The following is a 25,991-nucleotide window of genomic DNA, read 5'->3' on the forward strand; positions in this document are numbered from 1 at the left end:
ATAAAATACGATGCATTTTTTTCTCCCAGTTCTATTCTACAAATAATATAAAATAATTCATGACTATTCTTGATTTTTAAATATACAGGTAAATAAAAATAAAAACTGGCAAGCTTACTTTGTCTTATTTTCAGAATCCAGACTTGTTCCTTTCCAATATTCAGTCTCAGTGGAATCTTCTGCATTTGCAGTATTTTCTGATTCTGATATAATAATTACATTTCATTAAAAGCGATAAAACACTAATTTTAACATGACTAGAATCAATGGAAAACAAGCACATATTTAGTTTAGGATGATTAGATTGATAATTTTCAAGTAACATGAAGCTGAAAGAAAGCTCCTCACCAATTTACAAATGTTTTTTATTTTTATTTTTCACACTATGAACCATATCAACCAAAATATGTACAACGTTTCTCATTAAATTTACACAGTGGTCTTTTCTCCATTTTGTTTTTCCACTTTCCCTCCCTCCCCTCTACCCACCCCCCTCCAATACCCATAAATATTCAACATATGCAATACAATAAAACCATAAAACAATATTTTCACACAAAGGAAAATAAACAAGAAAAATGCATCATCTATTTATTACACTCTGAATCTAGTCGTTTTGTCTTCTTATCATTTTCATTCTCATTTTAGGGGATGGAGGTCGTAGGCAAGCCCTCTCTGATATGTTCCATGTATGGTTCCCAAATTTGCTCAAACATTGTGACTTTATTTTTTAAATTATATGTTATTTTTCCCAATGGAATACATTTATTCATTGATTTAACCATAAATTTGGCTACTTTATTCTTTTTACTTGTCTTTTGTCCAGTTTTATCTAACATTGGGTCCAAATTAAGGTTAAAATCCCTTCCTATCAATATATTTCCTTGTGTGTCTGCAATCTTCAAAAAAAAATCCTGCATAAACTTTTGATCCTCCTCGTTAGGTGCGTATATAGTGAGCAAATTCCAAAATTCTGAGTATATCTGACATTTTATCATTGCATACCTCCCTGCCAGATCTATTATTTCCTCCTCTATTTTGATTGGTACATTTTTATTAACTAGTATGGCTGCACCTCTAGCTTTTGAATTATAAGATGCTGCCGTTACGTGTCCTACCCAGTTTCTCTTTAGTTTGCTATGTTCCGCTTCAGTTAGATGCATTTCTTGCACAAATGCTATATCTATTTTTTTCCTTCTTCAATAAATTTAGTAGCCTCTTCCTTTTAATTTGGTTATGTATTCCATTAATGTTTATAGTCATATAGTTCAACATGGCATCTTATATCTTGCATACATCTTCCACTTCTTTGCCACCTCCATCCCCCTTTTCCCCATTTTCATCTTAGTTTTCTCTTATTACACTTAATTCTTCTTCTTCTTTGGCTTGGCTTCGCGGACGAAGATTTATGGAGGGGGTAAAAAAGTCCACGTCAGCTGCAGGCTCGTTTGTGGCTGACCAGTCCGATGCGGGACAGGCAGACACGATTGCAGCGGTTGCAAGGGAAAATTGGTTGGTTGGGGTTGGGTGTTGGGTTTTTCCTCCTTTGCCTTTTGTCAGTGAGGTGGGCTCTGCGGTCTTCTTCAAAGGAGGCTGCTGCCCGCCAAACTGTGAGGCGCCAAGATGCACGGTTTGAGGCGTTATCAGCCCACTGGCGGTGGTCAATGTGGCAGGCACCAAGAGATTTCTTTAGGCAGTCCTTGTACCTTTTCTTTGGTGCACCTCTGTCACGGTGGCCAGTGGAGAGCTCGCCATATAATACGATCTTGGGAAGGCAAATGTCCTCCATTCTGGAGACGTGACCCATCCAGCGCAGCTGGATCTTCAGCAGCGTGGACTCGATGCTGTCGACCTCTGCCATCTCGAGTACCTCGACGTTAGGGGTGTGAGCGCTCCAATGGATGTTGAGGATGGAGCGGAGACAACGCTGGTGGAAGCGTTCTAGGAGCCGTAGGTGGTGCCGGGAGAGGACCCATGATTCGGAGCCGAACAGGAGTGTGGGTATGACAACGGCTCTGTATACGCTTATCTTTGTGAGGTTTTTCAGTTGGTTGTTTTTCCAGACTCTTTTGTGTAGTCTTCCAAAGGCGCTATTTGCCTTGGCGAGTCTGTTGTCTATCTCATTGTCGATCCTTGCATCTGATGAAATGGTGCAGCCGAGATAGGTAAACTGGTTGACCGTTTTGAGTTTTGTGTGCCCGATGGAGATGTGGGGGGGCTGGTAGTCATGGTGGGGAGCTGGCTGATGGAGGACCTCAGTTTTCTTCAGGCTGACTTCCAGGCCAAACATTTTGGCAGTTTCCGCAAAGCAGGACGTCAAGCGCTGAAGAGCTGGCTCTGAATGTGCAACTAAAGCGGCATCATCTGCAAAGAGTAGTTCACGGACAAGTTTCTCTTGTGTCTTGGTGTGAGCTTGCAGGCGCCTCAGATTGAAGAGACTGCCATCCGTGCGGTACCGGATGTAAACAGCGTCTTCATTGTTGGGGTCTTTCATGGCTTGGTTCAGCATCATGCTGAAGAAGATTGAAAAGAGGGTTGGTGCGAGAACACAGCCTTGCTTCACGCCATTGTTAATGGAGAAGGGTTCAGAGAGCTCATTGCTGTATCTGACCCGACCTTGTTGGTTTTCGTGCAGTTGGATAATCATGTTGAGGAACTTTGGGGGACATCCGATGCGCTCTAGTATTTGCCAAAGCCCTTTCCTGCTCACGGTGTCAAAGGCTTTAATATACAACACATTTAAGACATAAAGTACCCCTGCAGTTCCCACATCCACTAATACCTTAACCCCAAAAATTGGGGGGAACTCTGAGTTGCCCCATACCCCTTGCCGGGCAACCACAACTCCCCTTTTCATTTGGGTTGCAATCTTGTTTGCAGCGTCAACTAATTTTTCAGTGACGATTATTCCCCCTCCACCCAGCCCTCTCCAGAAAACACTTTTTTAAAAATACATGTAACAAAGCTCTCTCTTATTTTTTTCCCCCCTTACTCGCTTCCTTCCCTTTTCCCTCTTTAGTTCTTTACATATACATTGTTTTTACATCTTTATATATACTTTATCGCCATTCTTCATTCTTCTTACGTCTCTTCTCCTGTCCTGCAAACGTTCTGCAAATTCTTGCGCTTTCTCTGGATCCGAGAACAGTCTGTTTTACTCCCCGGGTATAAATATTTTAAGCACTGCTGGATGTCTTAATATGAATTTGTAACCTTTTTTCCATAAAGTTGATTTTGCTGTATTAAATTCCTTTAAGAGTTCAAAACTTATGTTTGGGTAAAAAAATATTTTTTGACCCTTGTATTCCAATGATTTATTATTTTCTCTAATTTTATTCCTTGCCCGCTCCAATATATTTTCTCTCGTAGTGTATCTCAAAAATTTTACTAAGATGGATCTTGGTTTTTGATGTGCCTGTGGTTTCGGAGCTAATGCTCTGTGTGCCCTTTTTATTTCCATTTCTTCCTGCATTTCTGTCATTCCCAGGACCTTCGGGATCCATCCTTTTATAAATTCCTTCATGTCTGTGCCTTTTCACCCTCCTTGAGGCCCATTATTTTTATGTTGTTTCACCTACTAGAATTTTCCAACATATCAATTTTCTGAGATAACAACTCTTGTGTCTCTTTAATTTTTTTTGTAATTTTCTTCCAATTTTTCTCTTAAGTCATTCACTTCCATTTCTATAGCCGTTTGCTGCTCTTTCACACTCTCTACTCTTTTCCCTATTTCTGTCATTACCAGTTTTAACCTTTGCATTTTATCTTCTGTTCTTTTCACTTTTCTTTTAATTGCATTAAACTCTAATGACGACCATTCTTTTAGTGATCTCATTTGTTCTTCAAAAAAGACTTTATCTGTATTCTGTTCATCAATTTTACCTTTTATTTCCCTATGAAGATCTTGGTCTTCTTCTTCCTCTTCTTCCGTGTCTGTATCTATGTTTGTGTCTTCTTTTTCTCTTCTTTGTGTCTGTGACTCTTCTGTTTTTCCGATGAGCTGCCTGTATCTCTTTGTCGGGCCTCTTCTTGCTGGTCCTCTCCTCCTGTGCTGCTTATCTGTTGTTCCTTGCCCTCCAGCTGAGAGCCCTGGTGTTGGGTGACCCTCAGCTGCTCGCTCTGTGACAGCCCGCTCCTCTGCTGAGACCCCCTCCCACCAGTGTCGTCTTTCTCCTTTGATTGCGCAGTTGCGCACTTTTGTTTGGCTCCGAGTGCCATTTTTGTAGTGCACTGGCTGGTGCGTCACGACTCCGCAGAGCAGGCACCGACCTCGAGGGTCGGGCGCTCCTCGTCACCACAGCATCCTGTTCCTTTGAGCAGGTAAGGCCTTCTTCGTTCTTCTCCGGCGACTTTTTTACTTCTTTTTTTCCAGTTGTTCTTACTTTCTCCTTCTTGGAAGCCACCTTCTTTCTCTTCTCTGTATCTTTATTTTCTATTTCTTATATTTTATTTTTGTTATGTTTTCCTTTTTCCTAACTTTTTTCCTATTTTCCTGGAGAGGGCTGGTTTTCCCGACCACCCACAACTCCATTACGTGACTCCTCCCCAATTTACAAGTGTTGAACTGCTTGTAAATGGTTATGGTGCTAACTTACTTTTGGGAACAATGTAAATATGGTTAAAGATCCTACTCATTGTGGAAGCACATTGTTTACACAAATTGTTTACTACATTAAAAAAGGGATTGAATGAAATGCAATTGAATTTTTTAAGAAGATTGTAATAATTAATGAAAAACTTAGCTTTATATAATCGATTTAAAAATGTTTACATTCCTAATGATCGTGAGAATTTTTGGCACAGATAGCACAACGCTGTTACAGCGCCAACAACCGGGGTTTGAATCTGGTGCTGTCTGAAAGGAGTTTGTATGTTCTCTCTGTGTCTGCGTGGTTTCCTCCAAATGCTCTGGTTTCCTCCCACTGTTCAAAAACGTATCGGGGTTGTAACTTAATTGAGTGCAATTGTGCCTGCTAATATGCTGCATGTATACTGCATGCGCGACGGAAGGCTCGTTTCTTCTCTGGCCAGGATGGCTTTGCAAGGTGAGCCTGGTGGGCAGCTCGCTTCTTTGCCAGCAGCTCCTGGATTTCCTGGTTGTCTTCGTCGAACCAGTCCTTGTTTTTCCTGGAGGAGAAGCCCAGTACCTCTTCAGTGGATTGCAGTATGGCAGTCTTCAGCTGATCCCAGAGGGTTTCAGGGGACGAGTCCGTGAGGCGGATTGCATCCTCGAGCTTTGCTTTGAGGTTTGCCTGGAAGTTTCCTCTCACTTCGTCTGACTGCAAGTTTCCAACATTGAACCTCTTTCTGGGGGCTTTACTGTTCCTGGACTTTGGCTTGAAGTGAAGGTTGAGCTTGCAGCGAATCAGCTGGTTGTCAGTGTGGCATTCCGCGCTGGGCATGACCCTGGTGTGGAGCACATCTCGTTTGTCTCTTTCTCGCACCAGGACGTAGTCCAGGAGGTGCCAGTGTTTGGATCGGGGATGCATCCAGGTAGTCTTCATTGGTGACTTCAGGGGTTTCTACAAGGCTCTAAAGGCTGTGTACAGCCCCTCACCCCAAGTCCAAAGCCCGCTGCGCAGCTCAGACGGCGAAGTCCTCCTCAGCGACAAGATCTCCATCCTCAATCGATGGTCAGAACACTTCCAATCTCTTTTCAGTGCCAACCGCTCAGTCCAAGAATCCGCCCTGCTCCAGCTCCCTCAACAGCCCTTATGGCTAGAGCTGGATGAGGTCCTCACCCGGGAAGAGACATATAAGGCAATTGAACAACTGAAAAGTGGCAAAGCAGCAGGTATGGATGGAATCCCCCCAGAGGTCTGGAAGGCTAGTGGCAAAACTCTGCATGCCAAACTGCATGAGATTTTCAAGCTCTGCTGGGACCAAGGAAAGCTGCCTCAGGACCTTCGTGATGCCATCATCATCACCCTGTACAAAAACAAAGGCAAGAAATCAGACTGCTCAAACTACAGGGGAATCACGCTGCTCTCCATTGCAGGCAAAATCTTTGCTAGGATTCTCCTAAATAGAATAATACCTAGTGTCGCCGAGAATGTTCTCCCAGAATCACAGAGCGGCATTCGCGCAAACAGAGGAACTACTGACATGGTCTTTTCCCTCAGACAGCTCTAAGAAAAGTGCAGAGAACAAAACAAAGGACTCTACATCACCTTTGTTGACCTCACCAAAGCCTTCGACACCGTGAGTAGGAAAGGGCTTTGGCAAATACTAGAGCGCATCGGATGCCCCCCCAAGTTCCTCAACATGGTTATCCAACTGTACGAAAACCAACAAGGTCGGGTCAGATACAGCAATGAGCTCTCTGAACCCTTCTCCATTAACAATGGCGTGAAGCAAGGCCGCGTTCTCGCACCAACCCTCTTTTCAATCTTCTTCAGCATGATGCTGAAACAAGCCATGAAAGACCTCAACGATGAAGACGCTGTTTACATCCGGTACCGCACGGATGGCAGTCTCTTCAATCTGAGGTGCCTGCAAACTCACACCAAGACACAAGAGCAACTTGTCCGTGAACTACTCTTTGTAGACGATGCCGCTTTAGTTGCCCATTCAGAGCCAGATCTTCAGCGCTTGACGTCCTGTTTTGCAGAAACTGCCAAAATGTTTGGCTTGGAAGTCAGCCTGAAGAAAACTGAGGGCCTCCATCAGCCAGCTCCCCACCATGACTACCACCCCCCCCACATCTCCATCGGGCACACAGAACTCAAAACGGTCAACCAGTTTACCTACCTCGGCTGCACCATTTCATCAGATGCAAGGATCGACAACGAGATAGACAACAGTCTCGCCAAGGCAAATAGCGCCTTTGGAAGACTACACAAAGGAGTCTGGAAAAACAACCAACTGAAAAACCTCACAAAGATTAGCGTATACAGAGCCACTGTCATACTCACACTCCTGTTCGGCTCTGAATCATGGGTCCTTTACCGGCATCACCTACGGCTCCTAGAACGCTTCCACCAGCGTTGTCTCCGCTCCATCCTCAACATTCATTGGAGTGACTTCATCTCCAACATCGAAGTACTCGAGATGGCTGAGGCCGACAGCATCGATTCCACGCTGCTGAAGATCCAACTGCGCTGGGTAGGTCACGTCTCCAGAATGGAGGACCATCGCCTTCCCAAGATCGTGTTATATGGCGAGCTCTCCACTGGCCATCGAGACAGAGGTGCACCAAAGAAGAGGTACAAGGATTGCCTAAAGAAAGCTCTTGGTGCCTGCACATTGACCACCGCCAGTGGGCTGATATCGCCTCCAACCGTGCATCTTGGCGCCTCACAGTTCGGCGGGCAGCAACCTCCTTTGAAGAAGACCGCAGAGCCCACCTCACTGTCAAAAGACAAAGGAGAAAAAACCCAACACCCAACCAACCAATTTTCCCTTGCAACCGCTGCAACCGTGTCTGTCTGTCCCGCATCGGATTTGTCAGCCACAAACGAGCCTGCAGCTGACGTGGACTTTACCCCTCCATAAATCTTCGTCCGCGAAGCCAAGCCAAAGAAAAGATAAATTAACTGCATGAATGCAAATTCTATGTTTCTAAGCTATAAGCATGAGACCATTTCAGAAATCAACTGAAATTACCATACTATAAGGAAAATATGGTAACAGCTGCCTTTAGCATTAGTCTTTGATGCAGGTGGCACAGGAACATTCCATTTCAAACCCATCAAATGGAATTGCTAGATTATGAGGGGCTTAGATAGGATGGACAACTAGCTCCTTTTCCCTTGGGTGACAAAAGCAAATACCAGACGACATAGGTTTAAGGTAATTGGAGGCAAGTTTATGGGCAATGTCAGAGGTAAGATTTTACTCAGAGAATGTGGGTGCCTGGAATGCATTGCCAGGGGTGCTGGTAGAGGTTGGTACAATAGGGACATTCAAAAGACTCTTAGATAGGTGAAAAGGATGTTTAAAAAAAAAAAGATTATAACTGTGAGGTAGGGAAAAATTAGATTGCTGTGGAGTAAGTTTACATAGGTCAGCACGACATCATGGTCTGTGAGTCTGTACTGTGCTGTGATATTCTATGTTCTAATGTGAACCACTTTCATTAAACATTCTGCACTTTCACAAAATTGCCACCAGGTGATGCTGTAAGTCTCTTTTATTACCTCAAGCAATAATTTACTCAATCCTGATTTCAGGAAGTCAGATTTTTGTAAATCTCCATTCTCAAATTTTAACCCTATGTTTTAACCTTTGAACTTTTTTTTTGGCCTCCTCATATTCTGATTTTACTCTTCTTCTTTGGCTTGGCTTCGCGGACGAAGATTTATGGAGGGGGTAAAAAGTCCACGTCAGCTGCAGGCTCATTTGTGGCTGACAAGTCCGATGCGGGACAGGCAGACACGATTGCAGCGGTTGCAAGGGAAAATTGGTTGGTTGGGGTTGGATGTTGGGTTTTTCCTCCTTTGCCTTTTGTCAGTGAGGTGGGCTCTGCGGTCTTCTTCAAAGGAGGTTGCTGCCCGCCAAACTGTGAGGCGCCAAGATGCACGGTTTGAGGCGTTATCAGCCCACTGGCGGTGGTCAATGTGGCAGGCACCAAGAGATTTCTTTAGGCAGTCCTTGTACCTTTTCTTTGGTCCACCTCTGTCACGGTGGCCAGTGGAGAGCTCGCCATATAACACGATCTTGGTAAGGCGATGGTCCTCCATTCTGGAGACGTGACCCATCCAGCGCAGCTGGATCTTCAGCAGCGTGGACTCGATGCTGTCGACCTCTGCCATCTCGAGTACTTCGACGTTAGGGGTGTAAGCGCTCCAATGGATGTTGAGGATGGAGCGGAGACAACGCTGGTGGAAGCGTTCTAGGAGCCGTAGGTGATGCCACTAATGTGGCACTAATGTGGCATAGAAACCACAGGAGTAAAACACGAAGGTCCCCAGATCCTATGACTGAAGAAAACTCAGCAGGTCAAACAGTGTATGTAACAAAGATACAAGATAATCAATGTTTTGAGCTTGAACACTTCATCAAGGCATCAGCAATATGTAGGCAGGCTACGTAAAGAACACTTTTTGACCTGCTGAGCTGCTTTCACTGTAAGAAAGCACAGTTCATGATTGTTATAAGTATCATTAATTGATAACAATGTTGATTCTGAGATGATTGTGCAATGCACTGAACTTCTTACTTGTTGCAGCTTAACAGGAAATTTGTAAAAAAAATAAACTAAAAATCTGCAACTGTATACAGTCATTGGATTGAAAAGAGAAAAGTAAATACAAAATATAGATAATAATTATTCATATTTATCCTGGTGCAAAAAAAATGACTTAGCAAAAGTGCACTCCATTTTTTGTGGGGTTGGAGCAGTCCTTTAATGCAATAAGGGTGGTTGAAGAAATAAATTGTTCTTTAACCTAGAGATGCTGGTCTTCCTTGAAACCTGGGCGTAGTTCCGTATTATTCCAAAATGCAAGATTTGCTCAAAATGAACCGTGTGTTTTTGCAGATACAGTATCTGCCAACAAACAATTTTACAAGGCACAAACTGAACATTCTTGTTATTGTAATTTGTGCAAGTTTCTTCTGGATCTTCTCAAGTTTCTTAGTCTTTAAGATAGTGTGGTCAGACTATTTAATTCAATGTACAACTTAAGAATCAGGTTAATTTTGAAATAATAAAAGAAGAAAGTCAGTTTTTAATATTGTTTTTATTTCATTCCAACAAAATTTCCTTCAACAGAATCCTAAAAAAAAATTAATGATGACAATTTGTAAATGGGATATCAACTTTGTTTGGCTGTGCTAGTCATATCTAAGTTAGGTAATTGTTTAATGCCTAGTTAAAGTACTTAGTCATTTAATCCTGCGTTGACATTTCTGAAAAAATATTAAACTGATCCTTAAAATCTCTACTGCTTTTGGGACCTTTTCTGTTCTGCTGCCAGAAGATTTACTTGCATAAATAACAATAAAGTATCATTCTGTTTCAGTTAAATATAAAATGTAATAAAATAGATGAAGTCGAGGATACATTTCCATTAATGGGGCACTGTGAAGTTTTAACCAAATGACTCGTTTCTCCTCTGTTTCCTCTGAAGAAGTTGCTTCAGTAAAATCTTATATTCTGCAATAATCCCAGTAGTTGTGTTTACATCCTGCTTCCAACAAAGTCTTCAACAAGGTGTTAGTATTTACCATATAAATAGCCTGAATATGAAAGTATCACGACTGCCCTGTTACTATTTATGCTCAATAAAATTCAAATGTTCTCAAATTGTATCTACTGCAGAGTAGTCAACATTGCACTTGAACAATAGGAGAAGATGGTGGTTCAGCTTGTTAATGGTGTAGCAACAAAAGCCCCTGGCTTGAGCCCAGATCATATGGTCCATTGGATTATGGTTCAATGCTGCATGCCTTCTTATCTCAGACTTCGTTTTGTACCTGTGCCTCTAGTCAACATCATGCCAGAAAGAGATTAATGTTTCATAAAGCGAGCACCTCCAGGAAGGCCAACATTTATTAGCCTTGGAAACATGGTGAACCATCAGCTTGAACCACAACAGCTCTCTTGGTGAACCCATACCCAAGTGTACACTTTTATCTTAACCTAGTTCCCAAGAATAGAACCAGAATACAGTGAAGATGAAGAAAAGCCAATAAGTCAGAAGGTTTTGCAACTTGGAGTGGAACCTGTGGTATTCCTATACTCTTTTTAAATTTGTAAAATTTGGCAGTTTCACATTTGCAAGGTTTTGTTGCAGCAAATGATGCATAATGCAGTCAGGGTGCAATTTGTAAATGTGGTGCACCAGTGGTTCAGTAAATAAATATTTAAAGAGAACGATATGCTAATTGAATGAGCTTCTTAACCCTGAATGACATTGAGGTTCTTCTTGATTGTTTCAGCTGCAGTTAAATTTTAAATTTAGACATACAGCACAGTAAAAGGCCATTTTGACCCACGAGCCCGTGCTGCCCCAATTACAGCCAATTAACCGACAACCCTGGTAAGCTTTGAAGGGAGGGAGAAAACTGGAGCCCCCAGAGGAAATCCAAGCTGACATGGGAAGAAGGTCCCAATTCCTTACAGACAGTGCAGGATTCGAACCCCAATCCCAATAACTAGCGCTGTAACGGAGTTGCACTAACCACTTCGCCAACTGTGCTGCCTCAATTATTCAACTAAATTTTGTTTGTAACCTACCTTTGCTTTTAGAACTTTGCTTCTCTTTAGTCTTGATCATTTTTTCTGATGGAGCATAACAGTGTCCCTCTTTACATTTCCTCTTTGCATCTTTTACTTCTTTCCTCCTTTAGAAATATTTAGTAAACAATTAAAAAAAATGATTCTTGCAGATATATACTACTTGGAATGAAACATTCATACATTAGGTAAGAAGGCCATTTTACCAAGGTCAAAACATCACAGATCCTCACACAACATCACAGACTTGATCATGGTTTGCCCTGTCAGAAGCACCTTTATATTTTCTTACAACAGAGAATATCCTCCTTCAGCATTGTAAGGAAACATGATGGCAGCTGTGTAAAGTTTTTGGAGAGCCAGGCAGTGAATTACTGGTCATAGATTTAGTTCATTACAAATAGAATGAACAGTCTGCAGTCATCAAGGGACATTCCTACTTTGATCTTTGTAATGGACAAAGATTACAAAGTAGTTCCAAAGTGACTGGGTCTGATACTCTTCCCTAAAGACTCCATGGCCTGAACTCAATCCTGATTGATATCAAAACAACTAAAAACATTTTTTGTGTGAAGAATAATTCTAGTTTGTCCACATTGATAGTAATTTTAATAAGGCTTTTAGAGGTCAAAATGCTGCCTTGATGGTAAAGGCAGTCAAACAAGAAAGACTGCAGATGCTATGATTGTTGTTTACACAAAATTGCTGGGAGAGCTGGAGGAAAGGAGACAGAGGGATGGGGAAGAGAGGGAGGCAGAGGAGTGGCCTAACAGAAATCAGAGAAGTCGATGTCAATGACATCCAGTTGGAGAGTCCCAAGACAAAATATTACGGTGGGTGTTGCTCCTCCAATTTACGGGTGATCTTGGTTTGGTTGTGCAAGAGGCCATGGTCAGACATCTCGGTGTGAGAATGGGGCGTGGAATTGAAATGGTTAGTCACTGGGAGATCCCATCAGAGCGAAGGTGCTCAGCAAAGTGATCTCGGGAGCACCAGATGCAGTAGATGGCCCCAAATGGTGGTGAGGGAGGAGGTGTGGATACAAGTGTTGGTCTTCTTGCAGTCACAGGGGTAGTACCAAAGGGACGATTAGTGAATGAGGGAGTCATGAAGGAAGCTGTCCCTCTGTCTTCTTTGCTCCAGCCTTCCACCCCTTTCGTCAGAGAGCTAACCCTTCCCCATCATCTCAACAGTTTTTATTCTTGTGCCCTCTTCCCATAACCCCCTATGATTTCTTGCCTGTCGGCCTGTGCGCTCCTCCCTCTGCCCCTCCCCCACCATTTTATTTAGGCACCTGCCTGCATTTTGCTCAGATCCTGGTGAAGGGCTCTTACACAAAACATTGGTTGTATATCTGAACATAAAGAATGTTGTGTGACTTGCTGAGTTTCTCTGGTAATTTTGTGTAAACCTGACAGTAAAGGCAGTTCATCTTACCTCTCATCTCAAATTTAGATCTTTTGTTTATATTTGGAACAAGGGCTTAATAATGCCAAAGCCAAATTCAACACAAGTTAAAAAATAAAACACTGCAGATGCTTGAAGCCAGTAAAGGATGGGCAATAGCTTAAAAAAAAGTACTAAAAAGTACTAAACAACTCCTGAGCTTAAATTTTTTAAATTTAGACATACAGCACAGTAATTACATCGAGTCCATGCCGCCAAATTTACACCCTATTAACCTACACCCCTGGTACATTTTGAACAGTGGGAGGAAACCCACACAGACACAAGGAGAACATACAAACTCCTTACAAACAGCAAGGGATTTGAACCCAAATCCGTTCCTGATCGCTGGTGCTGTAAATATGTTGTATTAATCACTATGCCAACCGTGCTGTTCATGGTCAGGCATCTCATTATGAGAGTGGGGTGTGGAATTGAAATGGTTAGTCACTGGGAGATTCCCATCAGAGCAAAGGTGCTCAGAGAAGTGATCTCCCACTCTGAGACCAGTCTCTCCGATGTAGAGAAGGGCACAACAGGAGCACCAGATGCAGTAGAGGTAGAGAAAATGGGAAAGTGTTTAATAGGGGAAGGGCAAATTATGATAGGATGAGGCAGGAACTAGCAAGAGTAAATTGGAAACAGATGTTCAAGGTGAAAGTGCTGAACAAATGTGGAGGAGGTTTAGGGACCACTTGTGCTGGGTTCAGGATAGGTTTATCTCACATGGGAAAGGGAAAAGATGGTAGGAAAAGGGAACCATGGCTGATGAAGCAGGTGAGGCAGTTAGTCAAGAGGAAGAAGGAAGCGTACATTAGATATAGGAAGCAGGAAACAGGAAGGGCTCATGAGAAGTATATGTTTGCCAAAAAGGACTTCAGAAAGGACTTAAGAGAGCATGAGAAGGCCTTGGCATGTACAATTAAGGAGAACCCCAAGGCAAGAACAGAAGGATGACGAGAATAAAGGTGGGGCGAGTTAAGGATAAAGGAGGCAAATGTGCCTGGAGGCGGAGGAGGTTGGGGAGGTCCTAAATGAATACTTTGCTTCAGTATTCACAAGAGAAAAGGACCTTGATCAAGCTGAAGTCAAAATGGATAAGGCTGGTGTGCTCGACAATGTGAAGATTAAGGAAGAGGAAGTTTTGGATCTTCTTAAAAACATCAAGATTGATAAGTCCCAGGGTCCAGATGCAATAGACCCCAGGTTGCTATGGGAAGTGAGGGAAGAGATAGCTGGAGCAGTGGCTATGATCTTTGAGTCCTCTTTCGCCACAGGATTGGAGAATGGCAAATGTAGTGCCCTTGATTAAAAAATTCTGGGAATTATAGACAGGTGAGTCTTATATCAGTGGTGTGAAAACTATTGGAGAGGATTCTTAAGGATAGGATCTATGAGCATTTGGAGAAGTACAGTCTACTCAAGGATAGTCAGCGTGGCTTTGTGAAGAGAAGGTCATGCCTCACGAACCTAACTGAATTTTTTGGGAGGTAACCAAAGAAATTGATGAGGGTAGGGTGGTAGATGTGGTCTATGTGGATTTTAGTAAAGCATTTGACAAGGTCTCCCATGAGAGAATCATTCAGAAAGTTATGAGGCTTGGGATCAATGGAACCTTAACTGTGTGGATAAAAAAATTGGCTTTCAGGTAGAAAGCAGAGAGTAGTAGTGGAAGGAAAGTATTCTTCCTGGAGGTCAGTGACTTGTGGAGTACTGCAAGGATCTGTTCTGGGATCCATGGTCTTTGTGATTTTTTATAAATAACCTAGATGAAGAAGTGGAAGGATGGTCAGTAAGTTTGCAGATGATATGAAGGGGAGGAGTTGTAGATAGTGTTGAAGGTTGTCATAGGTTACAAAAAGATATAGATAGGAAGAAGAGTTGGGCAGAAAAGTGGCAAATGGAGTTCAATCTGTATAAATGTGGGGGGATGCATTTTGGAAGGTCAAAGCAGGTGGCTGAGTACAGGGTTAATTATCAGATACTTAACAGTGTAGATGAACAGAGGGACCTTGAGGTCCAAATCCATACATTCTTCAAGGTCGCCGCACAGGATGATAGGAGAGTTAAGAAGGCCTATGGGATGCTGGGCTTCATTAATAATGGGATTGAGTTCAAGAGTAGAGAGGTCATGTTGCAACTCTACAAATCTCTGGTAGATCACACTTGGAAAATTGGGTTCAGTTCTGGTCAACTCATTATAGGAAGGATATGGAAGCTAAGGAAAGGGTGTAGAGGAGATTTACCACGATGCCGCCTGGGATTGGAAAATACTGTTAAGTCTTATGAGGCAAGGTTAGCAGAGCTGGGACTTTCATCTTTGTAGTGTAGAAGGATGAAAGGAGACTTACTAGAAGTCTACAAGATTATGAGAGGCATAGATAGGGTGGACAGCTAGCACCTGTTTCTTTTTTTAAATTTTTTTTTAAATTTTTCACACTATGAACCATATTGGCCAAAATACACATAAACATTTCCCTCTTGAATATACAGTTTCATTTTCTCCCCTGTTTCTGAGAGCAGAAATAGCAAACACCAGAGGAAATGTGTACAAAGAGAAAGGAGGGAGGTTTAGAAGAGATATCAGGGTTAAGTTTTTATCCAGAGAGTTGTGGGTACCTGGAATGCCTTGGCAGGGATGGTGGAGCAATTAAGAGACGTTTAAGCTCATGGATGGAAGAAAACTAGAGGGTTACGGGGTAGGGAGGGGTTTAGTACTTTTTTTTAAGGAATATATGGGTCGCACAACTTCGAGAGCCGAAGGGTCTGTACTTTGCTGTAGTGTTCTATGATCTATTAATCAAAAATGCTATAAATACTCAGAAGGTCAGGCAGCATCTGTGGAAAAAGAAACAGTTAATGTTTTAGGTCTGGGACTCCTCATCCAAACTGGCAAAGTTAAAAAAAAATCTTGTCTTCAGTAGTAGAGAAGTTGGAGGAAGGATCTGTAGAAATATTGGAATTACTCTAGTCGGGTTAATTGGAGATATTACAAGCACATTAATTTAATTAAATTTAGAGATGAGCATAGTAACATTTATGCTTTTTATTCTGTTTAACATGCCATTAATTGTGAGGCTGTGGAACATGCCCAGCAGGCCAGATTATACAAATTAATCGAGCCAAATGATGACAGACTGGAATGGCCAGGTTTGTAAATAATGAATTAGTTATTACAATATGTCCAGACAGGTGTGCTTGGTTGGGCTAGTTCTGGAGCATGACTTCAACACAAAAGCTGGGATTTTGTTAGATTCTGAAGGGTTACAGAATATTTTTTTGGCACTGATGATGTTGATATAGCTGGTTCAAATCATACTGCAGCAGAACAAATATCCATGCACCCTACCCCAACTGAACAAGTTAGACCTGATGGGAATACAAATAATAACAAACAGTATGCTGGAATGTTTCCTTAAAGCCAAGGTTGTCACAGAATTATACCAGTCTTTGTAATAAAATTTCTTGCAATAATGTTCCAGATATATAGAAACAATTTAAATTTTGTCTCTTGATAAGTTGGCTGGGAAATAGCTACAGGATGTAGAAAATATAAAAGGAGCCTCAAGCTTGCCCTTAAAAGAATTAATCCCTGCAGTAAGAAAGGAATATGGAATCAGCCTGGGCCCTAACACTCTAACAATATTGAATTCATGCCCTTAGCTCTGGCGCATGTGGCATTGAACTCCAATATGTGAAACTCCATGCATGCGCCAACCGAAGAATTGCGCATGCACATAGGAATCAAGATGGCCGTGCCTAGCCTATAGACCCCGGGGCACCGACTATCAAGGTAAGTAGCACATTTTGGCTCTTATGTGCGCTGTATCCCTGCTATAGTTTGTCAAATACAACATAAACCGCGTAAACTTTATATTTTTTATTTTTTTTTTAATTTTGGTCATATGTGCGGATGGCTGTAAGTTGCATAATTTGCAAGTCAGGGAGTACCTGTAGTAGAATTGACTTTTTAGCATGTTTGAAGGTGTGACCTGAAAGTTTGGTAGTGACTTGATGATGTATCTCTGTTTCTGCACCACAGGATAATTGGATTTAGTGATTTCTTCAGAAGGGTTTGATTGCTTTGGCAGTTATGGGGAGTTATAGGACACCTCCCAAATTTGTTCTGATCTTTTTCAAAATGGATTCTTTATGTTCATGTGTTAAGAAGATGACACCGTGGTTGAAGTAAAAACACAAAATGCAGGAGAAGCTGTATTGGAAGATTTAAACTGTTTTTTACTTCTGCAGCTGCAAGACTGAGAACCTGTTTGTTTTTTAGAATCAGCAGACATAATCTAATTTACACCATGAGGTCCAGGATGCATATTTTTTAGTAGACACCTAAATTCCACCATGACGCCCAGGATGCAGTTGAATCAGAAGACATTATCTAATTTACACTATGGGGCCCAAGAATGCATATGAATCAATAGACATTATCCAATTTCCACCATGAGGCCCAGAGATTCAGTTTTCTTTTGTTGGTAGCAGACTGTCAGGAGACCTTTGAAGATAATTAAATCATTTGTTCAAAGAGATAAGATCTGAGTAAACAACTTTTGGGTAATATAAGCCATGGTCCCACTGCTGAAGTTTGAGACTCTCCAAGAGGTGGCAACATCTCTCAGCAAGAAGAAGAACTTCAAGATTCCAAACCAACGTCCCGGTCTGGGGAGGTGGAGAAGCTGCTACCGGCGCCCAGATAACCTACTACAAGTGTGCAGTCGTTGCCTTGCTTTGGCAGTTGGGACCAGTCCAGGCATTGATAAGTATAATTGGGAAGGGCTTGCATTGTAGTGTGAATCCAGCTTTAGATTTAGTAATAAAGCCTTGTATAATCTGAACTGCTCTCGCTGTGTGTGTGTCTATTTTCTTTCGGTAGCTCAAACACTGTGACCAATCTAAAACGAACAAAATGAGAGGTATAAGTTTACCCAAGACAGAAGCTCAGCAGGTCAATGTCCTTTATGTAGCAAAGACTGATGTTTTGGGCTTGAGCCCTTTATGAGAATTACTCTAAAAGGGTTAATTGGAGATATTACATTAATTTAATTTAATTTAGAGATAAGCATAGTAACATTTATGCTTTTGACAAGGTCAGTGACTTATGGCTGTGAGTGCTTAGTTCAGCCTGGTCAAAGCCCTTGTGGTTCATGCAATAGGAGAGGACTGGTGGTCTAATGTTTCACTTGGAATAAGGGAAATAAAAAGGCACTCTGTGGCGACCTGAAAGAAAGAGGTTATAATCTGGAGAACCCTGAGGGGGCAAGTTTCATCAACAAGACACTGAAGTGGCTGATGGATGTAAATCAGTAGTGGATGTCCTGGAACAACTAATTTCTCTCTGAAAACTGACAAAAACCTTCCTGAGCGGTAACCATTTACCTTTCAAGCACCAAAGACTGATGAACTTTATAAATGTTAAATTCTGTGCACAGTATAAGAATTGCCTGCAACCTGTGAACTTTGAGGAATGAGAAGTGAGACTGGACTGTGAATCAAATAACTTTTCTGAACTTACACACAGATGCACTTAGAATTAGAAGGGGGTTAAGTTATGTTAATTAAGTCAATAGTGATAAGTTAAAGTGTTATTCTGTTTTCATGTTTAAAGATAATTAAAAGCAACTTTTGTTTAAGTAACCATTTGTCTTGGTGAATATCTATTGCTGCTGGGTTTTGAGGACCTCTAGGCTCATAACAGAAGGAATCATTGCAGGGGGCAGGGTGAGAGGAAGTGTAGTCTAGGTAGTTGTGGGAGTTGGAGGGTTTATAGTATATATCAGTGGAAAGCTGGTCTCTCAAGATGGAGACCAAGAGATCCAAGAAGGGAAGAGTGTATTCAGAGATGGACCAGGTGGGTTTGAGAACGGGCTGTAAGTTAGATGTTAAGTGAATGAAGCTGACAAGCTCTTCGCAGGTGTATAGGCAGCCCTGATGTAGTCACCTATAAACTGGAGGAAGAGTTGTGGGGGGGGGGGGGGGGGTGGGGGGGTGGGGCGAGGAGGTCCTGCTTGTGTCAACTTTTAGCATGGATTGCACAATGAAACCTACAAACAGGCAGGCATAGCTGGCACCTATGGCTAGTCCTTTGATTTGGAGGAAGTGGGATGAGTTGAAGAAGTTATTTAGAGTGAGGACAAGATCTGCCAGGCGGAGGAGGGTGGTGGTAGAGGGTGATTGGTCGGGTCATTGGACCAGGAAGAAGCAGAGCGTGGAGACCTTCTGTCTGGGGGACAGAGTTATAAAGGGATTGGACACATCCCTCCCCACCCATTGCACCCCCAGCATCTTCCCCTGTGCCCGCAGGATGTGCAACACGCGCACACACCACCTCCCTCACCAGTGCCCCAATCAGGCCTTTCACATGAAGCAACACTTCATTTGTACATCCAGAGGACTTGTCTACTGCATCTGGTGCACCCTTTGTGGCATTCTCTACATCGGAGAGTCCAGTCACAGACTGGGAGATCACTTCGCTCAGCACCTCTCCTCTGTTCGCAACCATAGCAACCTCCCAGTGGGTCACACTCCCATGCACAAGTTTGTCCAGAGTCTAATATACTATCCATCCCCGACTACCAGCAGATTGGAGGATCATCACCTTATTTTCCACTGGGTGCCCTCCAGCCACAACGCATGAACATTGACTTTACTGTTTTCCATTAAACCTGCTTGCCTTTTCTTTCCCTTCTCCCATTTCCTGCCCTTCCAGTTCTTTCACCCACACAGCCCTACCATCTCTCCTCCCCCTCATTGCTGGTGTCCCCTCCCTCCTTTTTCCACCTAACATCTCCTACCTTGCCACTCCCCCTCCCCCCTCCTACTCTTTTGTTCAGACACTTGCTGGCATTTTCTCATATTTTGATGAAGGGCTCAAGCCCGAAACATCAGTTATATATCTTTGCCTTTGCTACATAAAGGACACAGTTTGACCTGCTGAGCTTTTCCAGACTTCTTTATTGAGTCTGACCGAAACAAAAGAAAAACATGCAAACAGCACAGGGGATGAAACAGTGCTCATGGAATATTAAAGTCAATCATCGAATAGCTACAAACTGAGAAAAAAATATCAGATCCACACCCAATAAGGACTTGATAGGCTCCTTATATGGATGCACACAGCATATGCAACAAGGTTGGTGAATGGTATAAATATAAATACATGGTTATTATCTAGTAGGCATTACAGAGATATTAAGTGACCAAGGTTAGATCGATTTTCCAGACTATTCAACTTTAGGAAAGATAATATAGAAAAGGAGAGGGAGGTTGTCTTATACACTAAATAACGCAAAATAATCAAGGGACTTGTCAGGGTAGATACAGCACTGATGGTTCCTGTATCCCGAGAGTTAGATTCTCCAGGTATCACCATCTCAAAATAGAGCATTAGCTTTTGGAGGTGAGATGATCAGCCATAAGTTTTATTTAATATCAGAGCAGTTGTGAGGGATGAATGGTCCACTCTTTTTATGTCTCACTTTCTAACATAATATGCACCTATGGTGTAAATATATGCACATATTTCTTTCCAATTGTTACGTATCAACATGGAGAGATGCAACTTACCTGTGATGGTAGTTCAACTTATGGGAGCAATCATTACACAATCCTGTGGAGGAAATTAAAACACACATTCAGAAGATTGACATACTTGATTTCAAATAAGAAAGCATTAATACTACCTCTTTGCAAATACACTAATTGCTCAATGCATACAATCTGATTACTAGTGAATTGTTGATTTGTACTGTGCTGACAAATCTAGTTTAGAATTATTAAGTTTGACAAATCTTATTGTCTTTCCAACACCTTCCCATTTCCCAGATTCATAATTAAAAAATCCTCCCTCATGCAACCACACCTGAAAAACAATCCACATAAAGAATCATAGCAGTCAATTACATTGTTTAATGGCTTTATTGTATTGTAGATGTTGAATGTTTATTGGGTTTGAAGGGGGGTGGGAAGGGGGGAAGGGAAGGTAGGGGGGAATAAATGGGAGAAAATGTCACTTGTGTATATTTAAGAGGGAAATGTTTGTATGTATTTTGGTTGATATGGTTCACAGTGTGAAAAATAAAAAAATAATTAAAAAAAAAAGAATCATAGCAGTAAATAATGTAACTAATACCACAATTAAAATATATATATTTAGCTATAAATTAAAACCTAAAGGAAATACCACAACTAAAAAATAGAACAAGAGAGTAAAGGGTGAACCAGATGAATAAGGAAAAGGACTACAAAATTAAATATTAAATTACTTTGTTGGATTGGAACATTGGACTAATAAATAAATGCACATAGTCTTAATGACAATTAATTCTGCCTTTACACTATTTACTCCACATAATCCCCTTGCTCCACGCCTCTAGAGAGAGAAAAAAATATCTTCTGTGGGAACGTTCCAATATGACTGGGAGAAAAGGAATGGTTGACATTTCAGGTCAGAACCCTTCCGGAAACAAAACATCCCACTGATGCTGCTCAACCTGCTGAGTTCCTCCAGCATATTGTTTTTTGCTTCATTTTCTAGTATCTGAGGTCCCCTTTGTGCCCCCACACGTCATGACAGGCCTTGTATTCCCATAATTTTGGATCATCATATTCAGCAAAGACTTCAGTTCAGATGAAGGTTCTGTTTTACAGATGATGCTTTGTGTATTCTGGTGATGTAAAAAATGTCATGGCTTTATTCAAAACATTGGGAGGTGTTCAAGCAACACTAGTGAAAACAAAAAAAAAAATTAATTGGTCATTCAGCTCACTGCTGTTTGTGGGATCACGATGTGGCAATTTGCTTTTGTTTCATCTACATCACAACTACTTGACTGTGAAGCACATTGGGACATTGTGGCTGAAGTCAATGACAATTTGTTCACTCTTTCAAGAGTATTTGTGCTGCATGTGGAGTATTTGTGCGCCAGACAGCCCAAAACAATCAGAATGCTTTTTTTTGTTTTTCGTTCATAGTTTGTATTGTTTCCTATAGTCTTCTCTGACAGTGACCAGTTGAAAGTCTGCCTGTACAACCAATAGAGCTGCGGACAGAGTCAAAAACCATTTAATATTGAGATTTGCTGCACACAAATGGAACAAAAAACACCAGCTATTTTTCTACACTAGTTACATCAGCAAGACAACTGCTCACTAATATATAGTGTTCAGTAATTCAGATAAATTCGGGACATTTTTTTCCGAATACTGACAGTTATGTCACATTATGCATTCTAAACTTAAGACAATAATCAAATTAGCATGCAGATTTAAAGTAAAACCAACTGATCAAACAAATAAATGTTCAGCTAGATATGACTGCCTGGCCCTGCAGATTAACTAACTGGACCAGCAGTATAGATTTATTCCGACACTAATAAATTTTGGTCAGGATCAACGATAAAGATATAACTCACTCAGTTTTACAAAGGCATTTCTTTTTTCTCCATGTTCCATATATCCAAAGTTAACCTCCCAACTTTTCAGTCCTTCTTTCACATTACAATATTTGTTTCCACAGGAAAATTGACCTGCAATTGGAAAAATATCAAATTAACACATTTTAGTTCATTCATAAAACTATTGCCACATTCAATACACATATGTGCTGGGGAAACTGCAGGTCACACAGCATCCATAAAGACCAAAGAGTAACCAACATTTCAGCCCTGAATCCTTTGTAAAGGTGTGAGCAATAAAACAAGCCTGAATAAAAAGGTGGGGGGGGGGGGGGGAGGAAAGGAGAGGATGATGGGAGAGGAAAGAGGTGGATACAGGAGGGAAGGTAGAAGAGAAAAAAGGTGAGAAGTAATGGGGGAGAGGGTAGCTCTCACAGGGAGTGAGGAGCTAAAGAAGACAGAAAGTTGAGGAAAGAGAGACTTGGGTGAGAGGGTGAATGGAAATTGGAGAAGAGATTAAAAATGCTGTCTGATTTGACAGTGTCCAAATGGAATACAAGGTGTTGCTCCTCCAATTCGCAGTGGCCTTGGTTTGGCATTACATGAGGCCATGGATAGACATGTTTATGTGGGAATGGTGTGAGGAATTAAAATGGTTGACCACTAGGAGATCCTTGGTATTGCAACAGACAATGTAAAGGTGCTCAACTAAATGATCTTCCACTCTGTATTCAGTTTCAGCTATGTAGAGGAGGCTACATCAGGAGGTCCTAATGCAGTAAATAACCCCTGCAGACTTATGTAAAGTGTTGCTTCACTTGGAAAGTCTCTGGGACCCCAAGGGAGAAGATATATATGCAAGTTAGGATTTCTGTCGGTCACAGGGGCAGATCCCGAGGGGCCGATTAGTGGGAAAGGATGAGTAGATATGGGAGTCCAAGATGGAGTGGTCCCTGCAGAAAACAGAGAGAAGAGGGAGGGGAAGATGTGTCTGGTGGTGGGATCATATTGTAGGTGGTCGAAATTGTGGAGGTTAATGATGGACGCGGAGGCTGGTCACATTGTTGGTAAGGACAAGGGGAATCCCATGCTTATTGCGTCTTGAGAAGGATGGGGAAGAAAAGATTTGAGGGACACAGGTTGAGCTTATGCCAGGAGAGGGGAAGTCACATTTTTTGGAGAACAATAACATCTTGGATGATCTGAAATGGAAAACCCCCATCTTGGGAGCAGATGTGACAGCACAGAGGAACTGAGAGAAAGGAATAGAATCCTTACAGGGTATGGAGATATAGTATAGATAACTGAGTGAGTTGGTAAGTTTGCAGAAAATATCTGCAGTGAGTTTATCTCCTGAGAAGGAGACAGAGAGATTAAGAAAGAGAAGAATGTTGTCAGAAATGGACCAAGTGAATTTGAGGTCGGGGTGAAAGTTAGCAGCAGAGTAGATAAAGTTGATGAGCTCATCTTGGGTGTAGGAGGCAGCACCAATATGGTCATCAATATAGTGGAGGAGCCTTGCCTGTGCAGGCTTGTAGCATGGAATGCTCCACAGAGCCAGAAAAAAGGCAGGCATAGCTGGAAACCATGCGGGTACCCGCATGGCTCAGGTCTGAAACGTTTGTCACCCTTTGCTACCTTTGCGTGACCTGCGAAGTTTCTTCAGTTCATTAGTGTATTGCACTTGACCCCAACGAATGCAGATTTTCTTGTTTAATTGACACATTCACACTTCTTTCCAATTTTTGAAGTCTTACCAAATTCAGTATTTCAACTAAAATGTATAGCAGGGGTGCCAAACTTGCTGAATGTAAGAGCCACAAACGATAAAGCTCAAATGCTAAGAGCCGCAGGACAAGAACAAAATTCACACATACGTTTTTATTGTTCCATACACATTTTGTAACAAAAATTTTATATAAATTTTAAGAAATGCAATAATATTTATTCATGCATGCAATTTTTAAACTGTTAATTTGATTTAGTTTCATTAATCACAAAGACACAAATATGTAAAAAAAGGTAAACCAAAAAATGAGAGATATTTTAATCAGATTTCCACCTTACAAAATTAGTCTTATTATAATTATATTTTTTATGACTAAAATACAATGCTACAAATATCAGGCTATTAAAGACGAGAGTCGGGCGGGCGAGGGGGAGAGACCGGCAGCGCAAGTCGGGCGGGTGAGGGGGAGAGACTGGTAGCGCGAGTCAGGCAGGCATGGGAGAGAGACCGGCAGTATGCCACATATTAAAGGTCAAAGAGCCGCATGTGGCTCGCAAGCCGTGGTTTGGCCATCCCTGATGTATAGTGTTCCAATACAAAGCACTCCATTGCAATAAATGAGTTTGATCAATGTTATTTCTCATGAAATGAAATAATGTATTAACAATAATTTTTGTTAAAGTGCAAGTGGTTACTGTTTACTGAGAACACAAATTTTACTAAATGACCAGATTGATTCTCTTCTCATCATTTGCCAAAATTATGACTCAATATTTTAAAGTCTATTGGATTTTGAAAATTGTAAAACAACTGATAATTTTATTGAGATTCTTATTGTTCATATACATGATCAGATTTATATCCACGAATATTTCTCATGACTAGCTTTTGGTTTTAAATGTAACGTTTTAGGTGCATTTATTATATGTTGTCATAATTGGCTTATACAATACAAATTGCATTTGTTCCAGATTAACTCTATTGTGTCTTAAACAAGCTGACAATTAATGGCTTGGTCTTGTCCTTAAATGTCTCAGGTGTCTGAAGTAAATCTTTTAATTCTAATGTTTATACTTATTCCAATGGGATTACATTTTAATTCACTTTTGAGTTTATCATTAACATAAACAGCACAAATTTGTCCTTAAATGACAGAACATGCAAGATCATCAAAAAATATTTTTATAAAAGTATCAGCTGCAAGTTCAAAATTCATTGCCACTTTTTAAAACATTGCCATGCATTAGTGGCTAAACAATATGATGCAACAGGGTCATGCAAAACCAAATGTTCTCCGATTATGTGAAATCAGATTCTCCGAAATTCTCATTTATCCAAATTTTTTTTTTTAAATTTGGATAAATGAGGATATCCGATACAATCAGAAATCCTCATTTATCCGAATTTTTCTCGGAGCAAAACTGACCTCACGTGTTGAAAAAGATGAACTCGACATGAAATAAGAATGACGATTGTCCTTGTTTCAGGTAACTCCCTCCCTCCCCTTCCCTTCCATTTCTTCTTCATGTTTCCCATCAACTTTTCTCTCCAGCTCTCCCTCTCAAACTGCATGCCGTTGTCTCTCAACGGCAAGCAGTCGGAAGTATCCCTTGTCTCAGTGGCATCGAGAAGAGTGGCTTCCCAGGCAAGAGTGGGACCTTGGGCTCAGTGGTGTTCCCTCCCCTTCCTTATCCCTTCCCTCTCTTAATTGGCTTTGCTGCAGAAAAAAAAAATGGGCAGACTATTTTTTTTTAAACGGAGAGAAATTTGAAAACACCCAGATGCAAAGGGATCTGGGAGTCTTTGTGCAGGATCACCTAAACCTGCAATTTGAGTCAGTGGTGAAGAAATTAAATGCAATGCTTGCAGGAATGTGATGTTGAGGATTATATGCCACTGGTGAGACCTCACTTGGAGTATTATGAACAGTTTTGGACTCCTCTTTTAAGAAAGGATGTGCTGATATTGGAGAGGATTCAGAGGAGGTTCACAAGGATAATTTTGAGAATGAAAGGGTTATCACATGAGGAGCATTTGACAGCACTCGTAATTTAGGAGAATAGATGGGAGGGGGATCTCATTAAAGGTTTTCAAATGTTGAAAGTCATGATCAGAGTAAATGTAGAAAGGTTGTTTTCCATGGTGGGAGAGTCAGGGATAAGAGGGCACAACTTCAGGATTAAAGGGCATCTGCTAAAAACAAAGATGGGTAGGAATTTCTTCATTTAGA

At 41.4% G+C, this 25,991-nt stretch overlaps 2 protein-coding genes across 4 annotated transcripts in view; one reads left to right on the plus strand and one right to left on the minus strand.

Moving 5' to 3' along the window:
* Positions 1–25,991, minus strand: part of fra10ac1 (FRA10A associated CGG repeat 1) — a 73,666-nt gene that overhangs the window by 21,531 nt on the left and 26,144 nt on the right. For all 3 annotated transcript variants that reach the window (XM_069900559.1, XM_069900558.1, XM_069900560.1), the window contains exons 9-12: positions 22,051–22,164; positions 20,204–20,246; positions 11,183–11,289; positions 119–203 (exon numbers count right to left, since the gene is read on the minus strand). In XM_069900559.1, the coding sequence (XP_069756660.1) occupies positions 119–203; positions 11,183–11,289; positions 20,204–20,246; positions 22,051–22,164 (349 nt within the window). The remainder of the gene's footprint in view (positions 1–118; positions 204–11,182; positions 11,290–20,203; positions 20,247–22,050; positions 22,165–25,991) is intronic.
* Positions 16,229–25,991, plus strand: part of lgi1b (leucine-rich, glioma inactivated 1b) — a 71,857-nt gene continuing 62,094 nt past the window's right edge. The window contains exon 1 of the mRNA XM_069900556.1: positions 16,229–16,421. The gene's annotated coding sequence lies outside the window, so the exon portion shown is untranslated. The remainder of the gene's footprint in view (positions 16,422–25,991) is intronic.

The sequence above is a fragment of the Narcine bancroftii genome, chromosome 10, assembly GCF_036971445.1.
Source record: "Narcine bancroftii isolate sNarBan1 chromosome 10, sNarBan1.hap1, whole genome shotgun sequence".
Classification (NCBI taxonomy): domain Eukaryota; kingdom Metazoa; phylum Chordata; class Chondrichthyes; order Torpediniformes; family Narcinidae; genus Narcine; species Narcine bancroftii.